This window comes from Apostichopus japonicus, chromosome 6 (assembly GCF_037975245.1).
Source record: "Apostichopus japonicus isolate 1M-3 chromosome 6, ASM3797524v1, whole genome shotgun sequence".
In the NCBI taxonomy this organism is placed as follows: Eukaryota; Metazoa; Echinodermata; class Holothuroidea; order Aspidochirotida; family Stichopodidae; genus Apostichopus; species Apostichopus japonicus.
In genome coordinates, this window is record NC_092566.1 from 645,316 (window position 1) to 672,547 (window position 27,232).

At 35.9% G+C, this 27,232-nt stretch overlaps 1 protein-coding gene across 41 annotated transcripts in view; it reads left to right on the top strand.

The window, feature by feature from the left end:
* The first annotated feature begins 2,591 nt into the window (after positions 1 to 2,591).
* Positions 2,592 to 27,232, top strand: part of LOC139968579 (calcium-activated potassium channel subunit alpha-1-like) — a 156,461-nt gene continuing 131,820 nt past the window's right edge. For 6 of the 41 annotated variants that reach the window (XM_071972681.1, XM_071972697.1, XM_071972683.1 and 3 more), the window contains exon 1: positions 2,595 to 3,619. In XM_071972681.1, the coding sequence (XP_071828782.1) occupies positions 3,326 to 3,619 (294 nt within the window). In that variant the 5' untranslated portion in view covers positions 2,595 to 3,325. Of the gene's footprint in view, positions 3,620 to 27,232 lie in introns of all 41 variants that reach the window. The other 35 variants (XM_071972706.1, XM_071972691.1, XM_071972695.1 and 32 more) reach the window with 13 other exon arrangements.

Below are 27,232 nucleotides of genomic sequence, written 5' to 3' on the forward strand. Positions count from 1 at the left end.
GATCTGTCTCTTCTGTTTTGTATGATGTATTTGATTTATTATGCCTATTTTGCAAGGGTTGCATCCTACTTGATTATCTCTTGTCCTGCAGTGACAAACAAGTCTGTCCAATTTACCTTTCAATTAAGCCCTTTGACTATGATAACTTGCACAGGTCTATGTAGAATCTACCTAGCAACAGGAAATGAGATAACAGAATAGTTTCAGTATTTTAAGAACAGTCTGATGAATGTAGTTGATGCAAGGATAGGTATGCAAAGGGAAAAGATGGGCCGGAATATTTCAGATTACTTCAAAACTCTCTCTCTTCGTGCCCTTTCTCTACTCTCCGTTCCCCTCCCCTTTTTTCTATCCCCTCTGATTACCACCCACCCCTTTCCCCTCTGCCATGGAATTATTGGGCAAAAACCCACTAGTAACCATGCACAAGCTTTTTCCGCGGTTTTCTTTTCTACCTCCGAGATTTACAGCTCTCAATTTCCCTGAATTTCTAACAACAGCGTTACTGTAACATTTGATCCGTCCGCATGTTATTCATTACCGATGCATAGCAAACCTGCAGGGGGACCAAAAATTGCTGAATATTATTCCAGATTAAAACTGACCATTGTGTACATTTTATGAACAGTGACTTTTTAAGTATTGTTCGCCATGATTGAAAGAATCAAGTAGGGTGAAAACGACAGGCTAGGCATGTGGCTTCAGTGTGCACATTTTGAGTGAAAACTTTGCTTTGAGTGTTTTAATAAATTCTTTATAAAATAGGCACCAAAATGTTGTCTTTAGACCTCTAATTTCTCAAAGCTTCAGGGGGCTTCGACCCCTGGACCCCAACCGTGGCGTTGCCCATGGACCCCACCACAGGCCCTCAGGCATGCCCATTGACCCCACCTGTAACTGTGTCTGTGATTTTTTCTAACCCAGGCTCATCACGGAGTAAGGTACCAATGTTAGTCAATCCCGATCAAACTGCTCAGTTCATACTGTGTGCAGCAAAAGAAGATAGGTTTAACACTTTCAGCAGTTATGTTTTTCCAGTACTTTGTATCTGTTAATTACTTATATAGTCCTAAAGTGGATTGCATTTGATCAACTAAACACACCCTCCTGGATTTCTACTCAGTGTGGAAAATAAAAGTTGATGAACTGTATTGTTATTGTACTTTTAGTAATCGAAGAATTTGATCAGATTCAACCCAAAAGAGCTGCAACATGATGTAATTCATATCTTATTCTGCCCCAATTCAGACTTGGCAAACTATATAGCTCACACAAATTTTCCTGCCCCCACTGACAAGAAATCACTTGAGCGGTTTCTTGGGTTAGGTGGATGGTGTGCGAAGTATGTTAAAAACTATGCAACTATTGTTGATCCTCTAAACAACTTAAGACGGAAAGGTGTTCAATGGCAGTGGACTGATAAGTGTGACAGAGCATTTACCCTCCTAAAAACAGAGAGTAGCACAGAACTCCAGAGTGTGCAGTCGTTCTTTTTGTTCTTTGAGTTTTTCCACTCGGTCTCTACAATATTACCCATAATGCCGTCTTTTGCATGTAGGCCTAACTTTACTCGTGTTCCCATTATTAGAAAATTTGAAACCCGGCTCAAAACAGCAACTGATTAAAACAATATTTACAACATTCTTGAAAATCCGAATCGAAACTGTGCAATGTTGAAAGATATAGGGCAAGATTGGGTGATTAGGACATAATTTGATTTTGAAATTTAACATACTGCGCCAAATAAATGTTCCTCTAAGTATTGAGGAATTGGAACTAAAAACGCGGTTATTCGTTAAAAAAATGCTAGATAAGAGCTAGGCCTAATACTCTTACTTACGCTAAAAGTAAAACATTTACAGACCAGATGGAACTTAGACACAAACATTGTTTTAACACAGGGTTGTCCAACCTTTTGCAGAGGAGGGCCACATGGAATGATTATGATGAAGGAGGGGGCCGCATGAACCCTACGATTTTTCAATTTTTTGCGCGAAGCCCAAGGCAACAAAATGTGAGCGCGGTGCGCACTGATTTATTTTCTTTCCTGATAAAGCAGATGAATAAAATCCAGCCGCCCCCGCCCCCCTACGCTGAGACCTGTATGCAGTTTTTTTTTGGGACCCAGAAGGTTCGAATGATTGATTATATAGCTTCAAATTGTTATCAATAAATCTGCTCACTAAATTGCGCACCGTAGAGCATCTCTGGCGGGCCGGATGCAACCCTGCGGCGGGCCGGACTGTGGCCCACGGGCCGCAGGTTGGACAACCCTGTTTTAACAGAAGTCATTCAGGATAAATTCTTGGCATGCAGGTCGAAACAACGTTATCCACTCACAACCAAGTCTTGTTGTAGTTAGTCGACACGAGTCTTTTGACTCACATCGTTACTTTAAAATATTTAGGAATTAGAATTACCAAGTGCGCCGCCGCTTGTTTTCAAGTTTTCGAAGTTTGTTATAAATGTGAACTGTACTGCCGCTCATGGCGCATAATTGTTACACCTGCAGACTATCCGTGTGTAAATTATACTACAGCCAATGGCATGCTATCACGCTGCTGTCAGAATTGTGTTTTGGAAATTTTCTGGATAGTGCATGAAGCGTACTCTGTGTAGACTCGCCGCCTCTATAGTAACTTTGACTCTGTAGACTGTTGTAGAATCTTCAAAACATACCCTAAGGTGGTATCGACACTCAGATACTGTATTAAAATTTCGTCCAAAAGTGTTTTAATATTTGAGCAGTTACGTCAATAAGAAAGTATTTTTGCTCACAGAAGCAGAGTAGAAAGCAACGTTGTAACCCCACATCGGCTGCGTGTGATTGTTGTGAGTCAGTAGTATATCTAGGTGACATGCAATCGACAGCATGTCCTGCAATTTTGTGTAAACTCACTTACTAAGCTAGAAACTGTTTACAATGGGGTCGTATCAGCTTGGTGACTAACTGCAGATTTAATACTTAGACAAGTTCTATTATTTTTAGCTCGAGGAAGTAACTGTTAATGAACTTCGTTCCTTGTGAATAAGTAAACGAATATGAAGGGATTTACTAAAGGTGGAGAATTCTTCCCTGAAACTTAAAACTTATTAGTGCTTCGTGAGTTTATGGAGTTGGAAAATCTGTTCTCGCTGCACTATACAGTCACAGTGCATAATTCTAATTTTTTGGGCTCTCTCGCGTAACCAAGTGCCGTTAGTTAGGCCGCGTTCTACTTGTACGTGTAGTCTTATTAACAGTAATTTTTTACTGTTTACAGTATAGTATTGTTCTAATTAGGGAATTTTACCGCATGCAACCTACAAAATTGTTGAGACCAAAATGTCTTCGGTAAATCTCACAGAAGAGCAATGCGAAGCTACCCTATGTGGTTTTCCTGAGTGCAACAAAAGATATTGGTATGTCTTCCTGAGCTCAAGTCTTATAACTTTCTTTGGTGGCTTGGTAGCTGTTATAATTACAAGACTTGTACTGGAATATTTTGGGCGTCGAAATGTGGCCGCCAACAGAGCTAGTTTTGCAAGTGGAGAAGAAGAAGATGTTCCCTGGATGACAGCATTTAGGGAATGGGCTGCTGGCTTAATTTCTGCCCAAACTAAAATTGGCAAATTCCTGGTAAGATTTCATTAATGCCACTCTTTTTGCACTATGATACATAAAGTACAGTTCATTGTCCAATTTTTTTCTCTCCATCAGATTGTGTAGACCTAGTCTCTTTTGTCCCAGTAAAGTTTTATTACCTTGCAATTGTTTCATATTTCGAATTTGTCTTTATTTTGGAGATTCCTCCTGTCATTTTAAGTTCTACTACGCTATATCTGTACAATGGAGTCAGAAACATTGTACACCTGTAATTATCCATTGTTTTAAAATTCAACCGATATTTAGCAGTAATTCAATTGAAGTTGGGAAGATTTTGATGATTTAGATCAATGTTTTAAGTATTCTCTTATAAATTCAGTACAAAAGGATGACTTTGGGCTTTCAGGTGCAAAATTAATATTGATATAAATATTGAAAAGTAGTGCAATTTTAGATAATAATAATACTACTTTCAGCAACAAGGAATGCTCTGTTGTCAGAATTACTAAGTTTTTGAGTACATTTTTTGGTTATATTCACTACAAAAATTGCAACATTGGAATAAAATATCATTTAAAATAAACAATTTAGAATGCACGGAGGAACCTCTATTAATAATACTATATCCTTAAATAAGCATTCTAGAAATTAAAAATATAGATTAGAGATTTGCTTTAAGTCTTCCTTTAAGTTTTTCATTTGTCTTTTGAAAACTAGATTAATTTTACTCTTAAGTGAACTAGTTTTGGAAAGTACATGTGTGCCAAGAACATGAATGAACAAGCAGTATAAATCAACCCATTTGGTTGCGAAAAGCATCAGTTAAAATGTCAAGTTTGTATTTTATGAAAAAGTGTATTGTAAGTCTAAAGTGACTTAACTTATATTAACTGTTTGCAAGCTTTTTCAAGCTCGTTGTTTAATCAGTGTTAACTTTGTGTAATTTTTTTATTTTCTGTGAAGTTAACATATATTATTATTGTATAATTGTGGTATGAAGCAAGTAAGTTCACCTTGAAGAAATAAAATGCATTAACCAGCAGGAGAAAACAAACTACGTTGGCTGTTAGAGAACACGATCGAGGTCATCCATATATTTTGACTGTTCTAAAAAAACAAGAATGTGGCTGAAAGGTATCGTTCAATTTGAAAATTGGCTGTTGCAGTTTTCCACTTTGATGGAGAAGGAAACACTTTTATGAATTTTTAATTTATTTTAATGGGATTCTAAGTCTCAACATCAAGGTATAACCCTGAAGTCTAGTCTCAAGCAGGAAGACACTGAGAAAATCATATACTGTCCAATTGATGCAGAGATGGAGGTGAAACTTGGTTTCTTGCAAGCCTGAAGAGTAAAAATTCTATATGTGTGATCAATTAAGTACATTAAATATTGTGGATGGGAAAATTTAATATGTATTCTATTGAACATTGTAGAATGTCGTAGAAAGTATTGCAGGCATTTTGCAACTCACTCAGCTCCTGCATTGATTCTTCTGTCACACAATTATGCAACCTTGTTTTATTAAAGGTAATTTATGTTATGCATAAGCAATAAGCTGTGTAGCCTGTGTGGTTGCTGTTGAAATTTCAACAGCGTGGGGTTAGGAAAATGGAATATATTTAAGTTAAGACAAATTATTATTGGATGTACCTGAAAACACAATCTCTTACCTAGAAACGAATGGTAAAATGTGGTATGTGAGATTTGAAAATAAAAAATTTGTGGGAAACTCTGTGTTGGTTTAAACACTTAATTAGTTAATAAGTTGTTGGTTAAGAGAAACTAAATGATTAAAATGATATTTCAGTATAAAATGATGTGTACTCAATCATTAATGTAGTTGGGCATGCATGCAGAAACTTGTAATATATGTGTTTTTTAATAACAACTTAGTAAGAGAGTCATTTGCTTTGTATTGATATTCCTTTCTCAAGCTTAGACATTTGTTTTTCTGTTTGTGTAAGTTATAATTGAAATTTCTACTGCGGTTTAAATGCATTACAGCAGTCTTGGGTTGTGAGTACATAATGGCAACTTGTATCTTTAGCAGTGTACAGTTTGCCTACAGTAGATGTTAATTGCTGGTATGCTACAGTGTACATAATTGTGCTATATACAACTAACACTGTTCTGTGTAATAAAGGCGTAGTACGAAAGTTTAGCGATAATTGTAACACTTACTGTACACACGTACCAGTGCAATTGCCTACAGTGTATTCTGTAAATCATCAAATTTAAGAGTGGGCCCTGGAGATCTTACAGGCATCATGTTCTTACTAGGTAGACTCTGAAGTGTAATATCACAACCAGCAGAACAAAGGCTGACCTTCTGCACAGGAAGTGATTACATCAAATAAATGTACCTTTAGGTCAAATAATGATTCCAGTTACAGCCTGCAAACAAATCCAATGACATATATCCAGATTGAATTTAAATGTAAAAATACTTCTTTTGCCACCTAACATCCTCTCTCCCCCATTCAGCGCATCCCCCTCTCTCCCGCCATGGTACCTGAATTGTGTCAGATTGTGGATATTTACAACAATCTTACTCAAGTGCAGCCTTGAATTTGTTCAGTTTATCCAGTTGATGACCCTAATGGACATCATACACATATCGCCATGGCAGCTACAATCCAATAAAATGCCAATTATAGTAAAAATCATATCAACTACTGACATATCTTTCTATATATTATGTTGCTCATGGTGGAATTAGGGTCTCTTTGCCAGTTTGGTAAAACTAGTATTAATTTGCAACATCAAGCAAAGTGACATGATCTACCTACTGAACATGGTTACCTTCCACATTTAGCCCACCATTTGATCTAAATTAACAAAGTCTGAAACACTATAACGACAATTATCTTATTGTCATTATCAAATGTGGGGCATGACAGGGAATAAATCTGGTAATATTGTATAAAAATACCAAAAACGAGACCAAATTGGGACACAAAATTGCGCAAAGTTCTGTAGCAGGCTTAGCATATGACATTTCATAGACATTGTACTTAAACCATTTCAGAAGTCTATGATGAAGTTACCAATTTCAGAAACATCAGGATCACGGCTACGTGGGCTACTAGGTTCTAGAGATATTTAATGTTTAAATTTAGTGATGCAGTGTTTTAGGCTCTGAATTGTTTCTATTATAATAAACATTTTTGAACCATTTTGCATAGGTCTACTGTGTAGCATTTTGCGATGTGATATATACTACAGTAGATATAGTAGATAAATTATTTCCTGCTAATGTAGGTGATGTACACACTTAATAAAACACCTAATTATACTCTTGTCATATTTAATGTACCGGAATGTTCTTATTTTAAAGTCATACTGGTTTGTGAATCTAGGCATAGACATGTAGACAGTACCTTATATGTAAACCTTACTAGTTTAAATGGTGTTCTTCGATGAACAGTTCACTATAAAAATGCAGCCAACCTTGGCAGTTTTGTGTACATATACAGCTCTTATATAGAAGTAAATCAGGGAGCTGCTTCTCTAATAGAGTAGCAGCTCCCTGAGTAAATCATCCCTAGGATTGACACAGTGTTTGCATTACTTCAATGAGACATTGTTACGTTAGATAATAGCTGCAAATCAATCAAATACCAGGCAGGATCTCTATATAACATCTATTGTCTGAGCATATATCTTGTTCTGGCTTTGTTGGTTCATGAATTAACAGAGACAACATGGGCAAAGTTTGATATTTTACTGGTAGCCCATCGCTACATAGATATATGCTTAGAGTCAGCTGTACTAATAAATTGTTTCTAGTATGACGCAGTTAACAATCATTGCTGCATTCAGTGCAGGTTATCGCTAGATAATGTATTATTCTGTACTGATGTCCCAACTGTGGGCATTAACAGTAGTATTGTACGTTTGTATGTTCATTTACATAAACGTATGAGGTCAAGGGTCAATGAAGAGCTCTATTTATCTACTCTTAAAGGTTGCCCATATTTACTTTCTATTAAAATGATTGCATTCTATGCATTCTATGAATTTGTTTAAAATGTTTTAACAGATGGGAAAACTAACCCATTCAACATGTTTACTTAGTACTGTATCTAGTATGCACATGGATTGTAAAGTGCTATATAAATTTGCTAACACTGTGGAGAACAGCTACGTTCACATTGACTCACTATGAATATTTTGATATTTTGAATCAAGAATGTTATTTGACTAACACAAATATACAGATCATGAATTATGTAAAAATGAAAAATACTGCCTGTAATTAAAGCAGAGTACTCTAGCTTTCTGGCTACAGGATGTTTGTTGACAGTGATTCTGCAATTGAGTGGAAAATGTCAATGAGAATGCACTGTAGAGTCAAGATCAATGGACAGATAATATTCTGAAATGTTAAATTAAACTTCAACTATGGTGTCACAATTCTTTTTGCTTAGTTTCTGCCATTTTCCACATGTCTATATCCATAAATGTATTCTAATTTTGACAATGTTTTGTTGACAGGAATATCTCATTTAAATTTCAATTATGTAAAATAAATTTTAAAATGTTAACTAAGCATATATTTAAGAGCTGCTTTACCTCAAGAAATCTTGGCATGGAATTTTCTTGACTGATTTTGTGTAAAATGTTTGACCAGTATTTACAGTATTTTGGACAACTAGCTAATTTGCCCCATATTCAGTAGATTTGTACGTGTGATAATCTCATTCAAAATCTGTGGATAATTTTGAAAAGCTCTTTTCATTTCCAAGATTTACACATGTATTTGAAGTTTTGATAAATCTGGGAAACTCATTAAATATGTGACAACTATGATGTGGAGTGTTTCGCTCATCAAAATTTGTTATTTTAGCCCTTGATAAGTTAATCCCTGATTACAAGCTCACATATCATTTGCATTATGTGATGTTCCTCCTTTCAAAGAAGACAATAAAATATTTCCAAATATCGTCTTAGGCCTACAAACCTGTGTTAAGTGTCCTTGAAACGTAGGTTGTGAAAACAAAGGGATAGCATAACAGAAAATAAGGCAGTCACACCCTCTACATCATCAATGTGCATAATTAGCTAATGTTAATTCATAAAAAAAACTAGAATTAAGAAAGGACTGTAAAATGGTCAATCTTTGATGGATTTTGATGGGAGTTGCAGCTACTTTCATGACTTCCAATGCCTATTAGAGTGATTAGGACAATGTTGTGGATAGGTATAGACTATAGACCTTTAAAGTACTGCACACTTAAGTATGTGGCATTGTCATGGATATGCATGTATACTATACTTTAAGCTTATAAAATGTAGTGACAACTTTGTGAAGCAAAGAAATTTTAAAAAGCAGTTGTGACATTTTTACACACATAAACAAAAAATATTCAAAAACAGAATCTTTTGAAGTCCTGTATTAGAAGAATTAAAGCCAACGGCCAGTGATATACTGTACAGTGAAATGTCTGTAATAGGCGGGTACTAAGTAAATTTGATTCATTACCTACTGATTATGAGATCTGAGAATTTGAGAAGCTCGGCTTATAGGAAGAGAAACATTGCAACTATTACAATCTGGAGAAATTGATGTAGAAGCCATTGATATGTCTTATAAAACTGCAAAATATGTGCATTTACTATCTCTGAAGCATTATTAAAAAAATTTAAAACTAGTATATATTAGCTTGTGAAATTGATCTGGTCAGGATGAGAAGTTAGCTCTGTTACAAAATGACTACTGTAGGCAGTTAAAAATCTCTAAAGTTGCCAATAGAAGCAGGTACAAGTGGTTCTTGACAAAGTTGAATGATTTCTCGTAAATTTTACTGGTTGGTGATATGTGCGTTGTTTATGGCTATCCTAGCCTGGTTAGAGATTAGTTATATATTTGTACAGTATATATGCAGTATGACATGTTTTACTGTATGGTATGGATTGTTGCAGGCTGACACTCTGCATAATGCTAAATACAGCTACTACCCAACTGTTGTATTAGTCTATTGTTCAGCATTTGCATGGTCAATATTTAGATGTTATATTTCATGTATAATGTTTTAAGTTGATGTTTCATACTACAGTTATTGTTTTATTGTCCAGCATCTAAACTAATAATTAGGGCTCAGTTTGCATGGAATAAAAATGTATTTCATCTCCCTCCAAAAATTCCTGTTGCTTGTGTTGACAAAACATAGGAGCATTTTTTCATTTCGAATTATTTTCTTGTCATTTGATAGCAAAATTAGGAAGCTTTAAAAGAATTTATCTCTCACACATGGGAGTCCCATGTCCCATGATGGGACGAGGTTTGTGTACTGTAGTGCCTGTTGATGTCATGTCACAACTGATTGCAAGAAGGGAAATCTATGGAAACTTATTGAAAATGGTGTCCATTTTGTTCAGTTGCACATGTGTGGCTTAAATTATTTTGTGACACATTTGTGTAATTTGCATTCCTGGAGCAGCTTTTATCGGTGGGATATGTTTATAAAAAGTATGAAGTAATATACAGGAAGTGACATGATGACCTTACAGTAGTTGTGATAAAACTGTTTGGTACTTGGTATGGAGTACTGTACATAGTACATCACTATATAACTATGGTGATGTACCAAGTTAGGTACTTCATCATATAATATGCATATGGCTCTTTTGGCATCCCACAAGTCTCTCATATCATACTAGAAGAACTTGTACCTAAATTTATGGTTGGTCAGGTATTAATTAGAATTGAACCTGCCCATTTGATTGGTTGATAACGGAATTAGTTACAGCTATGTGTGCTACCACATACCAGGCAGTAGGTGACCTTTTCATTTGGCATTGCTAACCTTTAATACAACTTAACTGATAAATAGTATCTAGGCTGACTCTATTGTCATGTAAGTTACACCAGCAACTAACAAGGAGGACATCTTCCCTACAGATACTGTAACTGATTAAACCAGATCAGCTGAATGAATGGATTGTTGATTTATCTCATGCCATTAGGATGAAGAACAGTGTGGACATGTAAATAGGATAAGACTGCTCCCCTCACATACAATGTCTATTGCATATACTGCATGTATTGCAGGTGACTTGGGAGTGGCTAAGGGAAGCTGGGGAGGGGGATGAGAGGGTTGAGGAAAAGCTAGGGAGGGAAGTGGGAAAACTGATTGTTACAGTACTTTAGTATGTTGACTATCAACACACAGTAATGTAGTTGACTGCAAATCAACACACAGTACTGTAATAAGTTCACTGCAAACTGTCCAACTATTCTCACACACAGACGGTTCTTAATGTTTGCAATCACTAAATTATGCTCACATTTCAAACTTGTTACTATTTTGTATCAAATAATGTCAGAAATTTAGGTGCTGTTTTGGACCAAAATCTGTCAATGGAGAAACACATGTTGAATATCTTTGTCTTTCCGCCAACTGGCAATTGAGAAACATCGGCCTATTACGGAAATATCTTGATGATTAAACCTGTGAAATACTGGTTCATGCTTTTGTGACCCCCAGGCATGACTTCCTCAATTCTTTACTTTTTGGCCTGTCAGATTCAACCATAAAGAAACTGCAGAAGATTCAAAACTCTGCGGCATGCATTGTGAATAGGAAGAGGAGAGGTGCCATACAACTCTACTCTTAAAGGAACCTCACTAGCTTTGTCTTAGCTGCCGCATTAAATTTAATGTACTCCTACTCTTTTTCCGTGCTCATCATGTGGAACAGCCTGAATAAATATCTCAACTACACTCTCCCAATAATCCTGTCCGTTGTCTTCATACCTCTGCCAAGGCCTACCTTAGTACCTTTCTCCTTACAATCCGCTTTTAAGAACAGGGTAGGCATGTTTTGCCTACTCTGCTCCTTATCTGTGGAACCAGCTACCAGACCATGTTTAGATTTTGTACTAAACTTTCTACTGTTAACAGTTACCTAAAGACTCATTTTTTTTACTTGTTCCTTTGATTGCGGTTGAACCAGCTACCTGTTGTTTCTGAGTTGGTGCTACAGTATATAAATCTGTGGTTGTATGAATATTATGATTATCATAGCTACTGTACATGCTTATTTTGAAGACATCCTGTCAATTTTGAACAGCAAAAGGGAAGTGTTAGATGGATCCTGTTTGCTACTTAAAGCAGTGTTTTGCAGAAGACGGGGTAAGTAACTAGTCTGCTTAGCCATAGGTAAGCTGAACTAGGATTTGTACAATTGTATAAATAAGTATTTATTCAGGAACCAATTAGGAAGTGAGTGTCCTAGTAACCATAAAAACCATTAGTGCCATCACATGACAATGGATATAATGGTGTAGTGAGATTGCTTGTATGTACATAGGCAAGGTATTTGAATGTGAAACATCTGCCATATTGGTATTCTTGTGGTCCATTAACCTTTCATGGTGTTAGTATCTCAAATTCCTATATTTCATAGAAGCATATGTTACTGTATCAGTTTCATTGTGAGGTTTCAAGTCTATTCAGAAAGTCATAATAGCCTTTATTCTTACGAACTGCTCAGTGACCCAGCTAGCTTTATAACAGGTCATATATATGCAGAGGTACTCCTGGGATGTCTCTTGTGAGAGGCAATAACTGGTATGTGACACTGGATGGTAGGAAAATACCTGGGTGGTGGAGGGCTGGGGGGTCTGGGGGCATGGGTGCCCAGAACATATTAGTATCACACACTACATCATGTCATATTTGTAATACTGTGCACACGTACAGTTAGCATGTACTAGTATGTGTAGGGGAATATAATTAATCTGGTAGCAATCATGATGCACAATGCTATACAAACTGTACAAAGATGTCTAGCAACTCTGTACACAGCTTGACCTTCATCAGTACAGTGCTTATAATTTATGAGACAAAACTCAGAGCCTTCCAAAGCAATACACAAAATCTGAACACTTAAGTTATTCCTATAAGTTATTCCTTGTACATTAGTACCTGGTTGGCTATATAACCGGCTATACATGTATTTGTTATGTACACTAGGATCGTTTAACTCTGTAATTAATTAACATGAAGGAGACTAAGAAGTACCAAAGTACAAATTAAACTGATAACAGTCGCAGAAGTAGTTAATTATATTTAAAGGATCAGTCCATATACTAAAAATTTCAGAAAAGTTTGTCCAAACAAAAACCAATTACTTAAAAAGTTGATTCTTTCCTGGAGATTATTTGACATATTTTCAATTTCAAAACAACGATGTATTTTATACAATCAATATCTTTACTTTTGAAAACTATATTTACACTGTAAGTAGCAGAGCACTATTAAATCTTTGTGTGCATGCTTATAATTATTTATAAAGTTATAGTAAATTGATTATTATTATATATAATTTGTTATTGTTATTAATATATATATCCATGATTTTTTTAAATTATGTCTAATCAGTGATTAACATAAACTACAGTTTACTAATATAATCTGTTACAAACTAATTAATAAGGAAAACAAGAGAATATACATGACATGTACAGGCGCGTATCCAGGATTTTCTAACCCGGGGGGCGCGAATTACTATCTAAGCGGAGCGCCACCATCGGTTGGCGCGCAGCGTACAAGAAAATTTCTGGTTTTGATACCCCCCAGATCACTGGAAACAGCACTTCTCGGGCTTGAAAATGACCAACCAGATGTACACTTTGCCTGAGAACCAAGTATTTCCCAAAAGTTTTTTTCCATCCATAACCTTTTTGAAGATTGTCACCAGTCACACATCATGTTCGACCTCATTGCATGTCCTATGGATCATTGCTTTTGTAGGTGATTCTACGTCGCGGCCCACAATACCCGTCAGCCCCACTTTTCAAGGTTTTAAGCCCCATATTTGTTCAGAATTTGAAAATTCACATTTCTCGTGAATAAAATCACTTGAAAACATACCCATAATGTTGCACAAAATTCAATCTATGGTCAAGCAATATAGAAAAACTTCCTTGAACCCCTAACAGACAGGTCAAAGTTGCACGAGTAGAGGAAAGTACGATGAAGAATGTTGGTCAGAAATTTTCGAAAATTCAGACACAGTTAATTTATTAGTGTAGAAATATTAAAACCTCTTATAATGGCTATTATAAAACTTGGTTGAAGGAAATGAAAAATAGCAGATATTTCCGATATCAGGTATATCGAAACCGAATACTACACACATAGGCGTAGGTCCCGAAGGAGGCGGTGGCTGCAGCCCCCTCCCCCCCCCCGCAACCAAAGTTTTCCCCATCTTTGTCGGGCACCTACTGAAAGAAAAATAAATAGCAATGAATAGCTTAAAAATGATCTCCTTGGTAATTAAAATAAAGTTGTAAGCTTGGCCGACATTACTACTGTAAAAGAGAGTTTTGATATAAATGGATCTGTATGATTTTTCTCCATCTACATAAGACATTTGGTTGTTTACATAGCATCCATCGGTATACTGTGCAACTTTCATGGACCGTGCGGTACACGATGCCATGGCATTGATATGTGGAACGCGCGCCAAGCGCGCGAAAATTTTTTTTTCTTTTTTTCGGGCAAGTCATTACAGCCCCCAAATCCAATTGGGCTCCTACGCCTTTAACTACACACATAGACAGTTTTTGAGGCTGTTCATCGTGGAACATGCATTTCAATGCTCACTGATATGATGTTATATTTGCTCTTTGCTTTACAAATTCGAACAGGCGTGTAGCGAGTAATTGCCAAGGGAGGGGCGAAGCCTGTAGGCAAACTATCTAAGCGAAGCGCCACCATGAGTTGGCGCGAAGCGTACAAGAAAAATTTTGGCCGAAAATGCCTCTCAGATCGCTGGAAATGACACTTCCCAGGCCTTGTAAGTTGCATCTAAGCATTGTCTATTTTGAAATTACTAGCGATGTCATAAAGAAAATTTGCTCGGGGGGGGGGGGCGGTGGCCCCCTTCCCGAAATGCGTCATGTACCCCGACGACTCGGTCGAGTTCAAGACCAGCCACAGTTGGTTCCATGTAGCACAATTGTTTAAGGCGTCCATACACGCACACGCGTTATGATAGACCATATATAGTATTTATATAGATACATTAGTGAGAGAGGAAAAATGGAAACGTCAAAAATGGAGTTGTCGGTGTAAGGGGTAGGGTGAGGCGCACACCCCCTCCGTAATCCTTGATCTGTCACTGGATACCCTGTGTATATTATAGGGATCAGCGCTTTATGACTGTTCCTCTTTCTCTTCCCGAGGTCTTGGCTATCTTCTACTCCCTCCTTTTTTCCTTTTTCTCTCTTTTTTCTTTTTCTTTTCCCTTCTTTCCTCTCCTCCTTTTCTTTTTTCCCCCTCCTTTTCCCTTTTTTCTTCTCTTTTTTTCTCTCCTCTTTTCCTTACCCGGGGGGCGCGCGCCCCCAACGCCCCCCCCCCCCCCCGATACGCACCTGATGAATTACACCCCCATCATCAGTTGATAAAGCAGTTAACATAACTGGATACATTCATAGTTTCATTGTTCTAGCTTTTTCATTCAATCCTTTGGTCCCAAGATTTAACACTAGTACTACAATTCATTACAAAAATGAAACATTCTTGGTCAGAATTTTCTTCATTAAAAAAGACATTGCCGATGAATTAAGATTCATCATCAGCACTTGACAATATATTAAGACTTCAATGTGTTTTCTACATTTTTTGAGTATTTGATATCTAACATATATATTTCAGTTTTAGATATTAGTTTTGAGTTCTGGTTGCAGTACTGTAGGTCCCTACCTACTACATAATCTACCCTAACAATCAGCAGGCATGTTGTCTTTGAGATCAGAGTAGTCATTTACCTTCCAGCTGCGGGATAGTGAAAAATAATAATAAATTCTACAGATCTACTGTAAGTTGAAATATAAATTACATGTTTCATTGGAGTTTATAGTTAATCTTAATCATGGAAGTAACCAGGCCAGGTAACATTTTACAATCCCACCTTTACTGTAGGTTTTGTTTACAATGGCATCCCCTAGTCACTAGTGGGCTAGTCACTGCTTTTTATCAAGTCATGGAAGTATTGCTGTACTAAACCATTGTCAAATTGAAACCAATAACTGTTATTGTCTGATGCACTCAAACCAAGCACACAAAAGGTTATTGTTTACACTACCATGCACCAAATGACCTAGTGGAAGTTCATCTGCTCAAAGAAAGACAAATAGACAGTTAATGATGGTTGTTATCAGGGTCAATTATACTGTGGAGCTATTACCGGTAATAGCTCCATGATTCAACTCACATGTATATCTCAGATATGGTATGTTCATGCCTTTATAGCAGGGAAATGCTACACTGTCAGAGAACTGTAGTGTGGACGTCCCTATATAGTTGTAAAATCCAGACTAAGTCATTAGCAAACTTGAAATAAAGGTTATTGAAATACAGTGTGATTGGTCAAACTGTTGTAAGATTATAATCCTAGTACAGTGTCAGACTTACTACTTGTTTGTACTTGCTGGTGATAGATGAGGGATTTGTTGGAGAACAAACATAAATCATAAACAAAAATAGTTCATTGAATTTACTTTAATCTGTAATAATAACCACATGGTTTTAATATCTAATGACCATGCAGTGGTATTATCCAGTAACCACACTGTTACTGGTTAAGTCTATTAATTGTAATACTTAGCATGTACATAGCATGGATTGACTGCATATTTTCCCAGTGCTGTACTCTGCTACATATAGTGTTGTCCTCTGTTGGTTTAGTATCTTAGATTGTACTTTGGTACATCAAAGACTAATGGGTTGATCAGTATGGACTTAAAGCTTGTCCTTGAGAACAGAATGATAAACTTCTGAAGTTTGCATAATTTATCTCACTAATTAGGAATTCAGTAATTTCTGGTTAAAGTCCCAGCATGCATCTGTAATATATTAAATTTGATTGAAATTAACATGTTTGGATGCTTCATGTCCTAACCCTTTGGACTTACGAATATCAGTTATACTTAGATTTGATGCAGCATTCTATATGAACGGTAAAAGTAAAATGTTTGATGGTTACTACCACAGTTCCAATAGTATTTTAATCATTTCATATATATATATATATATATTCGATACTTCAGGTATTAAAATCTATACTTCCCCATTGGCACCCACTTTTCTTAAAACACTTATCTCATAATGCACTAGTATTGATGGTATGTTCTCAAATAAGAAACTCAGCGAGTGTTTCTCCTGCACCCTACATCGAATGTATGTGGACACAGACATGTAGTGAGGTTGTGAAAATATTGTTTTTGTAGAGTTTTTTGAATGCAAATTGTAATATTTACTTTGGCTACTCTAGCAACTGCTAAAGTAAAATGAGCTTGTCTATATTAGCTAATTACCAGGTACCTACAATATCATGATTTAAGTGAACTACAAATATTTATGTTGGAGACCTGTAGTACGGGAAGTATCAGGACTGATATAGATGTTTCAGTAGGAGAAATTTGTATACAATTAAGGAAGATATTATTCATATTTAGATCTCATAGCACTCAACAGATATTCAGGCACTAACTAACTACTGTACGTAGATTATACTGTGAGCCTGTGGCCATGATGTAATTAGCCGCTTGAAACTCCGCCTGTTGTTGTTGTGCGCACATACAGTACTGTATGTTAGGAGCAGAATGTTTATGATTGATTTACATCAAATACAGGATTAAATCAGGGGTGAACTCCCATATTGTTATGACATTATTTACCTGACATGCAGTCAGCTCCATGCTGTGTAATAGCTTTTGTATTAATGTAAATTATGCACAAATAGTTATAGCATTGCAGCTTTTGTTTCAGAGTGTTTCAGAATTTTTTATTTTTTTTATTTATAAAGGTACCAGTAAATGCTATCAAATAATTAAGTGTATCAAAGTCCAGGCTCAAAGTGCCTTGACTCATTTCTTAAAGAGTACATACCATCTATGGCTTCCTTTTTCTCTTCTCCCTCTCCCCCTCCACCTATACCATGACCTCCTTCCCCCCTCTCCACCCCTCTCCCCTCCCCCTCCCCCAAACTTTCGTCTTCCAGCCCTCGTTCTTGAGAGTTGACGTCATTCACTGAAGTTTATCCGTTATTTGTTGGCATTCTCATCAGTCCTTGGTTCATTTTAAATTAAGTTAAGCCCCTTTAAACTTTGTGCCATACATTCTGTTAATGGCTGTTATCGCTCTCTGGTAACATTTGAAAATTATGCTAGAATTCAAAACAAGGTAATAAATGAGATATTAATCATTATAAAAATATTTAAATGCATCCAAGTAAATATTATTAATGTTTTTGTGTGGCAACATATCAGTTTTAAATTGCCAAGACAAGGTTCATAGATTTGGCCTGACAAAATTGATCAATATTCCAATATTCCAAGAAGCTCGAAATAAATTTACTATCTGTAATGGTTCAAATAGAGTAGAGCAATAATATTTGTCCGCCTTGTGTGGTTTAAATAGTAGGGAAAAAACAGCAAAAGAACAGTATAGACATATGAGTGAGGAAAAAAAATGAATTAATTTATTATTCAAACTTACTTTATAGAAACTGAAAGTGCAGTTCATCTGACCTAAACTCATTAACAAAAGGTTTACAATTGATGTAAACTTGTCTATTTCCAAAAAAATAAATGTAGGATAGAACTTCTGATGTTTGTTTCAGTGACTTGTGCAAAAAGAAATGTCTAATGCCGGTAATCTGACCTAGTTTCGAATGAGGTGTAACAGAAGTGTTAGACACCACCATCGATCCCAGAAAATACACACTCAACTTGCTACTGTCGGTAATTAGACACTAGTGTACAGTCAGTACATACAGCTACGGTCAATACCCACAGCACAGTGTATAAATGATACAGCGATGGACATCTCAGGTCCAGCTAAAAATAACTAGGTATCACGTTTCATTACTGTTTGCATTTTGTAGCGACACGAACAAAACGTCACTTGCAAGCAACAGAAAGTTAACTTTTTCAGATGGCCGCACGCGGTTTGGGGCGAGTCTTCAATGCCTTTAACCCATTCTCCTTCTAAACTTATATGTGAGGAATTTGTCCTTGAGATATTTCAGTGTGTCCAAGCAAGTGACTAGAAGTTTTAATTTGTGTGTGATATGCCCGACAGACAGTAAGATGGCCTATGGTCTAGCTATGAGAATAGAAGCGTTATGATGCAGCAATAATTCCATCCTCTATCATTCAAAGTCCCTGTTTCAAGTTGTAAGTTCACATCCATAGACCTAATTTCTTGTAAGAGGAAACAGGTAAGTTGACATGGCTTCTATGTGATAGTCAGATAGATGGAAGGATTTTGATGTTTTAAGTGGATTTAAACTCCTCTTAGTTTCCGCTGCTGTATGCATGCATCATTTCATCCACTTCACTATAAATCTGACTCTTCTAAATTAAAGGATTTGTCTCCATTCATCTTGTCCTTTTAATCAGGGACTTTTGCTTTTTCAAAGTAAAGCATGATAATTGAGTCAGGGTTAGAAAGACACACAATAATTTGACACAGATACACTATGTCAGTACTATACTGTATTATCTTTGCTACTTAATCAAGTACTGTGTTTTATTGTATCTTTTATGATAACTGTACTTGATTATTATTTATGTTTGGTTATTATACAAATTTAGAAAGCATCATTTATGGTCTCGTCAAGTATCTAATCGGTAGAAACTGTAAGTTGGTGGTTTGATAATTACCAACAGGAACAAGATAGAACATCAAATGATGAAAATATATCATGACATATTGGCATTGATGATAGTACAATGGGATGTGGGGTGCAATCCTTATTTTGAGTTAGGATGGGGGTGGTGATGAGGGTGGGGGTGGTAAGGGAGGAAGGAAGAGGGTGGGGATGAACTAGAAGGGTGATTGCAATTTAGAGGTATTCTTGTGTTGGTTTTATTTCCTTTGTATAAGGTCCACAAGAGGAGAGAGCTGAATGGTACAGTACCATCTTAGACATATTTACAGTCTGAGCTAAATAAAACTTAATGGAAAACTGTCCATGTACATATATGTATGTAAGGTGAAAGGCATCTGACCTTTACAGCATTTTCTGTGGAAGTTTCCTCTCAATCCAAAGTGGTTGGGCCCTTGCCATAATTTCACATACTGTACTTCATTCCCTACAATGAAGATTTTGTGTTGTTGCTATGCTGTCAGTAAGATATTTCATATAATTCTTTTCATATCCAGACAACCTCCAGTCCTTTGGACTGTTTACTCATATAAATAATGGAATGTATAAATATTCTTCACTAAATACACATGGGATTTATAGTTCCCGAGGATAGGTGAAAATAACACTTCCATTAAATAGTAAGGAATCTGCCATTGTGAGGATATATTTTTACCAGCATGATGGCAGCTAGTGGTTGATTAAAATGCTAAGCACCAATTGTTGTACTATAGGCAAACATGTGTTGCATTGTTAACTTGAATGATCTGAGACTACTCAAATCTGTGTCTTTGCCATTAACATGTTTCGCTCGAAAGGAAGTAATAATGTATGCTCTGATGCGCTTCCAATGTCTTGGTAATAACAAAATTAAAGAGGGTGTCATCATGACTAGCATAAATTTAAGTACTTTCAGTGATACATATCTATTGTCCAACATTCAATTAGCAATTAGCACCTTAAGTACTACTATATTTACTTCGTTCCTCGCTTACCTGTCTCCCCACAACCTAAGCACCTCCTACCATATACCTAGAATGAACTGGTAACCTTATTAACACTGTGCGCCCTCTATGACCGGTTCCTCCGGTCAATGCCCTTCCTTCTCATTCTACTATCCATTTGAAGTGACAACTTGCTTTTTGTTTTCCGGGTTTCCTACAGCGATTTTCGTACAGACTGGGAACCTAGGTTCTTGTCCTTTGCATTGCATTGTATTGATGTTTACATATATGATGGTAATAACAAGCTGGATAGTTGTTTGACTGTTTGACTATTATGTTGGTTAAAACTAATAGTTTAGTTTACTTGAAATAGTATAAATGATCAGGAGGGACATAAAGCCCTCATTGCAGACCACAGCTATAAGGAATGAAACAGTTGAACCCAGAAACTTCAAATCCTGCTGTAATTCATGAATCAAAAGTTAAGTCCACTTGAAGTATTCTTCAAACCCTTGACACTTTTAGAATAGACAACGGACTCCTGAGGCGTATCATTCCATTCATTCCATTTATTTTGTTTTATCGCAACGTGAAATGAAATGAAATAACTCTGTTTGCAAGTCGAAATGTGGCTACCAACACATCTGGTTTTTACAGGTGGAGTTGAAGAAAATATTCCCTGGATGATAGCATTTAGCCCTCACATTAATTCACCACCAGCTGAGCGAAGAAGTCCTTATGAACAATTAGTCAACCACAAAATATTTGCAAACTTAAGACAATGACCTATAGTTATCCTACCACTGGAAAGAATAACAATTTACAAAGTGCAAAATTATCAACTGCTTAGGTATTAATGAGCTAAATGCATATATAAATATATGTAATATTGACTCAATCAGAACCACAGCTATACCTGTAAGTTACTATATAAAGTTACATTGTCTCTGACACACATATTGGATATCTCACAGGTATGCTTGTACCTCTCTTACTTGAAACAGCTCTTGTCAACTGGGATGAAGTAGGAATTTGAATCTAATTAGCTTGGTCCATACTGGTGCAGTAATCATCGGGCCAAATAACTCTCCTACTGTCTGTGTAAGGATGGATGGATGGAGGGGAGAGTGTCTGAGGGAAGCTGCCAGAGTTATTTGGTGATGCTGCATGTTGGCATCCTTATTACCTATGTATAGGTAATAAGCAATCTATGTATAGGTAATAAATGGATGTAAGAAATCCAAGATATGAACTGTGCAGGAACCCTAGAAACATATTCAAAGGTTTTCCATGTTTGACAAACCAGTGTTTCTTAATTTGTCAATTCTTACTATATTTCCTAAGTATTATAAATTAACTTTGTGGTGAATTTATTTCTTTTTATTACTATCGAGATTGCAAAGGATCCAGAACACCGCTGCTCGAATCGTCCATAGGGTGAACAGGTTTATCCCCATCACTCCTATACTGGAAGAACTACACGGGTTAATACCAATAAGATTCCATATTGACTACAAAATCCTCATTCTAGCTTTTCGTGGCATTAAAACTGGTACCCTAACCTACCTTCATTTTCTCTTATATCAGCAAGCTACATGTAGACCAGTACATTTGCATGATCAATTTCAACTTGAGTTACCAATGTCACATACAAGATCTTTCGGTGACCGTAGCTTTCTGAATGCTGCACCACGTTTATGGTACTCCCTTCCGGTTGAACTAAGGTCTTTGGATTCTATTAGTCAATTCAGGCATTGTCTTAAAACTTTTCTATTCTCTCAACTCTATTAGTGTTCGCACCTTCAGCACCCGTAAAGAGCATTGAGCAACTTTTGTTGGAGTCTGCGCTATATAAGACTAGTTATTATTATTATCATCATTATTATTATCATTATATTTATTATTATTATTATTTTTATTATTATTATTATATATCTAGTTACAGGTACATTGTGACATTTCAGCTTGTGAAAGAACATATCTATTGCAATGATAGAATTCTCTAGAGCAATCGTTTTTGACTTGATACCCAAGGTCTATGTATTGTAAAACCTTTTGTTCACTCATTCATTCCCAAGGAAAATGGATACAATAGGCGTATCTTTTTTAATATGCCAGATGGCTTAGTGTCCATTGATATTGAAACAAATTTATTACTCCAATCCAGGTCAATATATGCAGTAGTACTGCTAGTCTTATAGTGAGGGCACAATGCCAAAACATTCCATTGTGTAGTAGATGGGAAATTGCAATAATTTAAAATAAATTAAGATTGTTTCATTGCTATATTGACAAAGTTGTGCCTGCATATATTCTGGCTGTTTCTGTTCTATGTGACAATGTGTGTCATATATCATCAGACCCATCTTGGTCGGTGGTTGTCGGTATGATCAACAGAGAACAGTAAATGGATGCTTGTTGGGATACTAGCCATTAATCTTAGTTGGTAAATGATGAGGTGTAGTAGAGCACCCGTCTCTCTGACAGCTACCATCCTCCCTACCTGCCAGCAATATTATGATCCACATCATTCATGCATGCACCCTGTGTGATATTTTACAGCCTAATCAAGTGATTTGATATCCCCATAAAGGGTGTCATTGAATTTTAAGCTGTTTCTCTATTGTTAGGGGTGAATACAAGCACATACAGTATATATGTCAAAATTTACTGTCCAGTCATATTGAAGAAGCATGTGTGTGTTTGTCTAGGTTTGCAAATGATATTGTAATCATGAGCACCAAGTTTATTGACATCAAATAGAATTTGTTAACTGTTCATTATTTGAATAATTTTTTTGAGTATAATTTAGGTACTTTGCGTATATTTTTCCTTTTTCTGCAGGTTAACAATGTAATTGCTAAATGTTGTAACAAATACAATGCATTATTAAATTGCAGTAAATTTGTGATGTTTTGAAACATATTTTGATTTTCCCACTTTCTATAATTTTCTAATAAAAAATTTAATCCTAACTTATCCAGTACAATTGTAATGTTTGTGCATGCTCATGTACTGAGCACTCTGAAGTACTGTATACATGTGATATAAAACCTATGTATTTAATATACTTGAAATATTCAAAATGATATTTGTGGAGTATTTCTTGATTAGTAATGACATAATTTCAGATCCAGGCGAGACATTTACACACCTATTGTACTGTAGTATAAATGTTAGCTAATAGTCTGGTATTAAACTCCATGCATAATCATTGCAAACATTAAAAATATCTTCCAAATGTGAAAATAATCCAAAATGAAGTTTTTTTCGATGCCACTGCCAACCCTGTATTTCGCCTTGCTGACCCCTATCTGACCCATTTTGAGCTCTCACTTCTCCCTGCCCAACCTTGGAACTCCAAAAGCATACATTTTGCAGTGATGTTTCTCTTCTGACAACATATTAGCCACTAATTTCCATTCTCTGCTACATTAGTTTCATCCTTTTAATGCCATTAAACCTCTGGTTGATACACTTTGTTCTGGGAGGTATACAGAAATAATTTAATAATGAACATTTAATGGTCAATATTTCACAGAAAATAAGCTATATTTGTAATTTCATTTCTGTCATTAATGTCTGTAAGTTCCTTTTAAGAGGACGTAAGCATGGAGAACTGTTCCATATATCAGTCATAATTTTTTTAATGTTCTTAATAACTGGTGACTTTAGTCATAGTTTTGTGAATTGACATCTCTGGATAATATGTAAATTCAACTGATATGTGGGGCCCTGCTTAACAATCTAATCAAACCATCAATTTATAATGAAGCAACTTTTCTAGGTCTCCTGAATGAGAGGGGTATATTGTTACATTCTAGCCAGGCAGGCATATTGAATTTCATGGGTTTTCAGATCCAGTACAGCAAGCTTAAGCGTTGAGCTTCGAGGAATGTAGTCGTCAAAGAAATCTTGTCACTAGGTATTAGCATACATAAAGTAATAAGCAATCTATGTATAGGTAATATACAATCTATGTATAATCTATGTATAGGTATTAAGCAATTTATGTATAGGTAATAAGCAATCTATGTATAGGTAATACACAATCTATGTATAGGTAATAAGCAGTCTATGTATAGGTAATAAGCAGTCTATGTATAGGTAATAAGCAATCTATGTGTAGGTAATATACAATCTATGTATAGGTATTAAGCAATTTATGTATAGGTAATAAGCAATCTATGTATAGGTAATACACAATCTATGTATAGGTAATAAGCAGTCTATGTATAGGTAATAAGCAATCTATGTATAGGTAATTAGCAATCTATGTGTAGGTAATAAGCAATCTATGTATAGGTATTAAGCAATTTATGTATAGGTAATACACAATCTATGTATAGGTAATAAGCAGTCTATGTATAGGTAATAAGCAGTCTATGTATAGGTAATAAGCAATCTATGTGTAGGTAACAGATAGACTGTTACCTACTGTAGATTATGTTATTGTATGAAATGAGATTTCGGAATGGTAGGACAAAGATCGTGAGTGTCTCTTAGAGGGTATTGGAGGTGCAGTACAAGAATGTTTAGGAGACAGACCTGTAACTATCATTATTCCTTGGAGGGGGGGGGGGGGTGGGTGATGAAGAAGGTGAATTAGGAATAGGGGATGAGAGGAAATAGACATTGCTTTCATTGTTTTATCCTTGTCCTTTGTAATGATGATCCAGTGCAGCCAGCTGGTTAGCAGAGTCTGTCACAAAACAAATGTTAGGCGTTAATTGTGTCATCAGATTGCTGTTAGCTTTACTCATGATATTTATAGAGATAGTACTGAATTATTATGAGACAACAAAATGAGGAGACATCTCTCTAGTATTTTATTAATTTAAGGCTTTTATTTGGAATAAAATGAAATGAAGTTACAGCCAGTGACTAATTATCTGGCATATTTTGTCATCTTTTTGGTTAATGTAGTTGTTACCTTGCTAGTGCTATACATCTCTGTGCGATTGTAAAGATCATGCACAGTGTGTTGCATTGCAGTTGTATCTGCTCCTGCAGTAGCCATATTTATTGATATATAAATTTCATATTCTGTGTAATATCTGGGAATACTTATAATTTATGATGGTACAGTTTTGCACAGACATGATTTACAACTGAATCTATACAATGTACTGGTAGATGTGAATTTCTTCATTACTATCAGTGCTTGGTATGCACAAATATATATGTATGTTGTCTAAAATCTCTACAGTTGGACATGATTAGACTGTAAGGGGGTGGGGGAGGGGGTGCGGGAAGTATACAGCTAATTCCACAAGTTGTCATATTACATGAGGTCGTTAGAAGTATAGTCTTAATATCTTATAGTCTAAAGAAAAAGAAACATTTGATTGCTTAGTAACTATCTTGGTTTTCAAGATATTCATCTTTAAAATACGTTAAATTTTTTGGCTAGATTGATGATTTGGCTTCTCAGTTCAGACCAACTGTTTGTCCATCGTCCATTGATATTGTCAAGTATCCATTGTTTATTGTTCAGTCTCCACTGTCCTTGGTTTTGTAAATTTGAATCACTCAACCAAAACAAGTTCTTGTTTAACAACAATACACCCTGGGAAGCCTTTCGATACCAACATTGTTTTAAACTTTTCAGGTGGTTAAAAACTTATGGTTTTCGGTTCAGTTGGTTAGCCTTTCATCTGATGAACTGACCTAATTTGATTTGTGCGTTAGACTTAATGGTCCAGCCACTTTAATTGATGAGCCTCAAAATTGAACACAATTAGTATACATGTACTACACATACTGTATAATGCAACCCAAACTGACCGCAGTACATGTCTTACAATGGTTGACAACATTATCGAGTTAATTTTAGTCCTAAGTAAGGTCATCCTTTATATTAACACATGTCCTAGCTTCAAGGCTTACCTTTGGCTAACCAATCCAGCTAAACATATTAAACATTGTTCAAGTGTTGTCAGTGTAACCATGGAAAGTATTACTTTATGGTGACTATACTTATATTCAATATGTGCAGCACACTGTCAATGTCAGTGTCTTTCACACAAGCCTTCTTTTGTGTCAATGTTATATCCAGCATGGCACCTTTTTCTTCCATTGTATATAATTTTTATTGATTTTCAATTGTGTGCACACTGTATGTATGGACTGTGATAGTTGAATTTGGGATGCATGGTACATTCAATCGGCTAGCACTGGCATATACATATATATGTATTTTTATGAGGTATATTGCTGTCAGGAAAGAAGGGGAAAAAAGAAAAAAAAAATAGAGAGGATTTATTTAAACTCTTTAATCTTACCAGGGAATACTGCAGTGTTCAAATTATAAGTAGCACTTACTTTTGAGGGTTATGAATTTTGTCTTGTACAGTACAGAAGTTACTTCGCTATGAGCTTACCTATCTCCTCACAACCTTAGCACCCATTCTACCATGCCTATAAATAATATCCATGGTAACACTTTAACACTGTGTGCCCTCCATTACAAACTCCCCGGTCATTGCCCCTCCTCATTCTACCATCTTAAGTGCCTACACGCATTTTTTCGGTCGGAATTTTTCCTTCAGATTTAGTCCATACCATCATGGTTCATGAGCAATAAAAAAAAACTGGCGCTATAGATACATATTTGGACTTGCAAAGCAATATATCCAAGACCAGTTCACAATGTAATACTGGGTCAACTATTTCCTGCTTTAGGGATCTGACTCTTTCAATAAGTATATATATAAACGATCTTTATAGTGATATAGATAATCCCAAATATATTGCAGTGGATTTTAACTTTGTGACAGGAAGATATTAGCCAAATAAATTCAGCAGGAGAGTTGTAGTTCCTTTAGAAGACCTTATTGTTAATCGGTTTTAACCTTAAAACTTCTCACTCGTCCCCAAGAAATGTTAACTCCCAAACAAAAAAGACAAAAAGAACAGTGGAACATCCAAGAATGAATCAAAATACCATTTATGTAGATGACAAATATTAATATTCCCCAAGGGGTCTCTTGTTTCTCCTACTTTGGTATATATGACTGAAACATTCGAATAT